Source organism: Cibotium barometz, chromosome 6 (genome assembly GCF_041138505.1).
Source record: "Cibotium barometz isolate CiBa-2024 chromosome 6, ASM4113850v1, whole genome shotgun sequence".
Taxonomy (NCBI): domain Eukaryota; kingdom Viridiplantae; phylum Streptophyta; class Polypodiopsida; order Cyatheales; family Cibotiaceae; genus Cibotium; species Cibotium barometz.
In genome coordinates this window covers 58018031-58024030 of record NC_141051.1, presented here as the reverse complement: position 1 = coordinate 58024030, position 6000 = coordinate 58018031, and the positions used below count along the sequence as shown (strand labels likewise).

At 47.0% G+C, this 6000-nt stretch overlaps 1 protein-coding gene across 2 annotated transcripts in view; it reads left to right on the top strand.

Moving 5' to 3' along the window:
* Positions 1 to 929: 929 nt before the first annotated feature.
* Positions 930 to 6000, top strand: part of LOC147637899 (putative beta-1,3-galactosyltransferase 2) — a 62459-nt gene continuing 57388 nt past the window's right edge. For both annotated transcript variants that reach the window (XM_086799738.1, XM_086799737.1), the window contains exons 1-2: positions 930 to 1247; positions 1354 to 1453. In XM_086799738.1, the coding sequence (XP_086655864.1) occupies positions 1156 to 1247; positions 1354 to 1453 (192 nt within the window). In that variant the 5' untranslated portion in view covers positions 930 to 1155. The remainder of the gene's footprint in view (positions 1248 to 1353; positions 1454 to 6000) is intronic.

Below are 6000 nucleotides of genomic sequence, written 5' to 3'. Positions count from 1 at the left end.
CAACACCTTAAGCATAGATTTATTTTCATGCATTGACAAAATGAATGCCACCTCATTTTCTTTGACAATAATATTTGATGTGTGATGGCATCGACAATTGTTGGGACCGTTAGATAGGATCTATACGTAAGAGCCATCTCGGTTTGTGATCGTTAGACACTTTCACATTCTCACTTGTAAGTGTCACAAGGCTCTTTTTCTTTTTCTTTTCTTGTAGTGAAGTTGTAAGGAAAGCTCCATAAAGTAAATAGAGAATACATCTCTTAATTACCATCATCAACTAATAGCTTGTGACACGATTAAAGGAGGATTAGTCTTATTCTATTTATAATCCCGTAAAGCAAGAGACACACATTTATAATCAAGGGAGGAGTAATTCCTTCAAATCCCTCATTCAATATTCAGAGGAGGATTAATTATTCTATTTATAATTGAAATCCCATCAAGCAAGTGCCACCCATTTATTATCAAGGGAAGGCTGATTCCTTTAAAGCCGTCACTCAACATTCGCTGGACATGTAACATCTTTTGGCATGGATCGGCAATACTTCTTAAGCCAACTCTTGAGGCTTGTTTAAAGTTAGTCAAGCCTCAAGAGGATGCCAGTGATCTTGTAAGTCAAATTTATTATGTGTGTGTGTGTGTGTGTGTGTGTGTCTCATCAATGCTGGTGTAACGGTTTGTATATTCAAAAAGCGATAAAAGAGAATTGTGTGTGTGTGTGTGTCTGTCTCTCATCAATGCTGGTGTAACGGTTTGTATATTCAAAAAGCGATAAAAGAGAATGTCAATGATAGTGTAAGTCAAATATATATTGTGTGTGTCTCTCTCTATCACACATCAATGCTAGTGTATTGGTTTGTATATCGAGCTCTTGTCCATCATATAGAATATCCTTTATCTAAACAAAAGAATTTATATATTCAAAGGTACTCACATGATGATGCAACCACACACAAGTCCGCAACCAAATACGTCGGGCGTCAGAGTAAAGTGTGAACCACATCAGTGCAGCTGCAGCCGTAGCGGGAGTGTCCCGCGGCTCGCCCTGTTCTCTGCAGCTTCCTCATATTCATGTAAAGGATTCCTGGTATCCATTTGATTGGTTTTTCTGGCAGGTTTTTCGATCTGTATCTACCTCTCCCCCCTGCTCCAATGCGCGTCAGAGGATCGGCTGCTGTATCTCCCAAGCTCTTCTCAGTGGCTTGTGTCGCCTGCTTCCTCACGGGCATGCTCTTCGCTCACAAGTACCCCCGCTTTGCCATGCTTTGTTCCTTCTATCTTCTGGTTTCGCTTCATAAAATTTCATCATGCTCTCACTTGGTGATTTTTTTTTCACTGTTGTGTTTCCAGACTCTGGCTGCCCTCTCCTCAAAAGCCTGATGGAAATGGGAAGAAAGCTTCCCACGTCGAACAACTTCGATTCGTTGCAGAAAATTGTCACTCCAAACATGTATGTTTGTAATAGCTTCTTAAAAGATTCATGAAGTGAAGGCATATGCAGTGTATGAGGGCTCATAAACAAGATGTAGAAAGGGAAAGATTAGTGAAAAAAGTCACAACCTTCTACCTGTGACCATGTCTGGCAGCAATTGCACTCCAGGTTTTTTTCTTTGCGGGGGAGAGGTGGTGGGATGGTTCAAGAAGAAAACGGCTTGCCCTGGCCAGTAACGTAATTAGACAGCCTTCGAGAGCCTCACGACAACACCAGCAGCTGCATCTTTTTGCGGGGGAGGGTTTGTGTGTCTAAAAACTACAAGGAAGAGGATGCTTTGGACGGTTCAAGAAGAAAACGGCTTGCCCTGGCCAGTAACGTAATTAGACAGCCTTCGAGAGCCTCACGACAACACCAGCAGCTGCATCTCTTTGTGCACACCCACGAGTACTGCCGTTGCTCTTCATTTGTCCCGGTCTAGCAGGATCTTGGTTGTCCTAGACCGACATGATAGGGTGGTGTGCCTAGAGATGATTCACGAACATCCTATGTCCTTGATGGAGTAGCCTCAGAGGGTATCATCAAGGACCGTTTGGTTGAGCAGTCGTATCTTCTTGGCATTTTCCATTGCGTTTTCTTGCATTTTGAAGCTCTTTCACATTCTTGTCTCAATTGTGCCGTGGCAGAAGAATCGTCATCAATGTGAGCATGCTTTCCTTCCGTGCCTTCCTGTTCTTTCTAACATCTTTGCATAATTACATCATGGATTCCCTGCATTTTAGCCCTCAGATTGACAAAATCTTGTGCTTGCTTTTGTTCTATTTCCTTGCAATGGATTGCAACTTTGCATTGTTTGCCCTCGGTGCACATAATTCCTCTTCATTGAGAGTCCTGGATGCTTTGCAAGTCTCGAATATCATGCAAAATTTGAATCCATGTTTCAAGATTTACTGCTTCCCAAAATTGTATTGCCTTAAAGATATTCTCATTGTTTGTCCTAGGCTCTTGGTGTGCTTGCATAAGTTCTACTTGAAGCCTTTATAATTAGCACTCCTTGTGGGTGGCATTTGTGGTGGGTACAGAGGGAGAGAGAACAATTTTATTAACGTCTACGAGAGACTGAAAGTGTCATATGAGTCTGGAGACCAAGTAGAAGTACAAGTGCCCCATGAAGAGGCTAAAATTTAGAACAAAGAGAAAAGACCTTGCAAAAAAGGGGTCTTAGTGCTACGAGAGAAAGAAAGAACGAAATATTAATGTCTACAAAAAGGGTATGAGTACTACGAGAGAAAGAAAGAGAGAAATGTTAACATCTACAAAAGCCTCGAAGGGCCTATGAAACCATGAATAGTACAACGATATCATGGGTATACAATGCCATGGAAAAACTAAAACAGAACATGAAAACTAAAAACTAAAAAAGATCCTGATGGCAGATGTGGCTATGGTGAGCGCATGTCATGTCATCGGAGAATCTCATGGATGTAGGGTTTAGTGTTTGCAAAAACAAGGCTATGACGACTAACTGATGGGAAGACCTGTATAAGGTGACAATCTCGACTGGGTCTCTCCCTAAGGTGCGTCGGAGAGGTGTGGAAGACCATCATCTTGGTCTTGCCAAGGTCGACCATTGGGTCCCGCTATGTACATAACTCCTGTAGGGCATCCAGAGTCTGTTAGAAGTCATCTCTAGTCCAGTTTTATACACCAGGTCCTTTGTTGTGGGTGTGCCCGCCCTTATGAGGTGTTTTATCATTTTTCCCCACTCTCCGCATTTTTCCCCTATTTTTTCCATTTTTTCTGTGGCTTGGGAGGCAGCCCTGAGTTGGCAGGAGGATCCATTTGCTGGCCGACTACATCAGATGTGTGTACTGGAGCTGGCCGACTGTACTTGTTGCAGTCGTGGACCCTCAGCGCTGGCCGACTGGATGCATGCTGCTGGCCGACTGATGCTGCAGTCGTGGAGCCTTTTTCAGCAAGCCGACTGCTCATCTGGGGGCATATAAATAGGCCCCCAGCCCCCTTGCCAGTTGTGTATCATACCGGGATCTTCTTGTGTATATCAGAGCAGAGTTACACGCCTACATCTCTCTCTCTCTCTTGTGCTGTTTTTCTGCATGCGTTTTTGCTCGTGTTCCCAGATCTGGTCATCATCTCCGCTGCGTATTCTGACATGGTATCAGAGCCCTAGGCTGTTCGGGAAGAGGAGAAGCAAGAGGAAGGCGGGCTGATTTGCTGGACAGCCACTTGCAGGTTTTAGTTCTTTTTTGTTCCCACCCACCCACCCACCCTTTTCAGAGTACATCCCCGCAATGGCATATCTGTTTGAGATGGCCGAGAGGCATGTGAAGATCCCGACACTCCCCACGTTCCCGGGTGGACCGTCAGTTGGACGCGGGCAACTACGGCATATGGAAGGTTATGATGGAATCTGTTCTGGAGTCTTACGACCTTGCTGATTTCGTCGGTTGGTGTTCCACGGCCGGAAGTAGAGGAAGGGGAGTTACCGTCAACCCGAAAGGACTGGGAGGCCCAGACCCAGATGTGGGATCGTGTCAACGCCAGGGTCCGTTCGTTTGTTTTCCTCAACTGTACACCGCAGGTAATCAATCATGTAAAGCATATGGCGCTGGCCAGAGGTATATGGCAGCATTTGGCCTCACTTTACAACAGGGTATCGCCCATGAAGAGGATTTCCTTGGAAGTACAGATGCGGGTTATGAGCCCTGCAAAGTCGTCGACGATGCGGGAGCATATTAACAAGCTGCAGGCTCTTCAGCAGGAAGTTCTTCGATATCGTTAGAGGACATGGCCATCACGTTGCTGTCACATTTGCTCTCTTCGTACTCAGCATTTTACTCGTCTTTGATTACCAGTGGGGCAGGCTCAGTACCATCACGTGGGAGGAGCTTGTGCCCATGGTCCTGGACCAGGAGGAACGATTCACGAACCCTCCTCAGGGTGGAGGTTCGGAGGCCTTAATTGGCCAACGGTCGAAAGGCTGTAACTCGGGCAAAGGGAAGGCTTCGTCGGAGAAGTCTTCTGAGAAGATGTCCGTTAGTGACCGCGATAAACTAAAGGCAGAGAGGACCTGTAATGATTGTGGCGAGAAAGGCCACTATTGGCGGCAGTGTCCCAAGCGGAAGACCGAGAAGGGTGAAGATTCTGCAGCAGCAATCATGGAGACTCCGGCTTTTGTGCACTTGGAGGTGATGGACACCGATGTTTCATTTTCTTCAGCCAGGGAGGAGATTGGAGGACTCTCCGCAAAACGGATACTCGGGAGTGGATTCTCGATAGTGGTGCTTCCAGGCACATGACTCCTTCCCGTTCCGGTTTACAGGATCTTTGCTGGCTTTCTGGTCACATTCTTACTGGGGATACGTCCACTATCCCAGTTCACAGTGAGGGCAGGATGGAGATAGTTCCCAATGGCAGAGGGGGGAAGCATTCCTCCCAGGTGTTGTATGTTCCGGCACTTGGTTTTCATCTGTTGTCAGTGCATCAGGTTTGCAAGACTGGCGTACGGGTGGAGTTTGATGAGCATTTTGTTGCTCTCCGGGACAAAGCAACAGGCTAAGTGGTTTGGGAAGGCGGAGTGGAGAATGGAGTTTACAAGCTTTCAGCACTCTCTCACCCAGGTCCTCAGGTTTGTGATGAGTGGCAATCTGGTAATGGCCACTTAAGTGTGGATATGCTACAGGTACAGGCTTTCCAGGACCAGATGGTGGATAGCTTACCAGTAGATGGCAACAGTTGGCAGGAACTTTCCAGTACTGATGTTGGTGGTTCTTGTGTTCGTGAGTCAGAGGAAACTGAACAGGTCGCTTATGCTCTGATGTCTCGTCGTGTTCGGGACGAAGAACCTCCAGTAGACGAGGATGTTCTTTCCACAAGGACCTTTCGGAAAGCCAGGCAGGTGGCAGCTGATTACTTGCAGAAGGAGGTGGTTTCTCCAGGCTTTGTGGTTCCGGATTCAGAGGGGGTGGTTGACAGGTTTCAGAAAGCGTGGTATGGTCTTCATCAGGTTTCCAGGACTTGTTTGTGCACCGTAACACGTGTTGATCCTTGTGGGCTGTGTGATGCCTCTCTGACTCAGGAGCAGTATGGTTCATTGATCTGGTTGATGGACACCAGGTTGGACGGGAGCTTCCTGATGAGGCAGTTGAGCTCATAGTTGTGGATGACTCTTTGGGAGGCGGGATTATGTTTCCTGTGGTTTCTGCGGCATGCGAAGGATCATGGACTCTTGTACACAGGAGGGGGATTGTTGGATGGAGTCCGACTCCACGGTTGGAGTGACTCAGTTTGGGGAGGAGATCCGGACACGAGGAGATCTACTTTAGGCCCGGGAGCAGTTTTACGGAGCAGTAAGAAGCAGTCATCTTTTGCCTTGTCGAGCACAGAGGCAGAGTACCGGGCTGTTTGTGATGCTGCTTGTGAGGTGGTGAGGATGCAGAGGTTGCATTGCAGGTTTGGGCTTCCACTAGAGGAACCCATGGTCGATTTGCTCAGGCGGCACCCCATCTCCCAGTGGTTGGTTTCACAGCCAGGAGCTGAGAGGG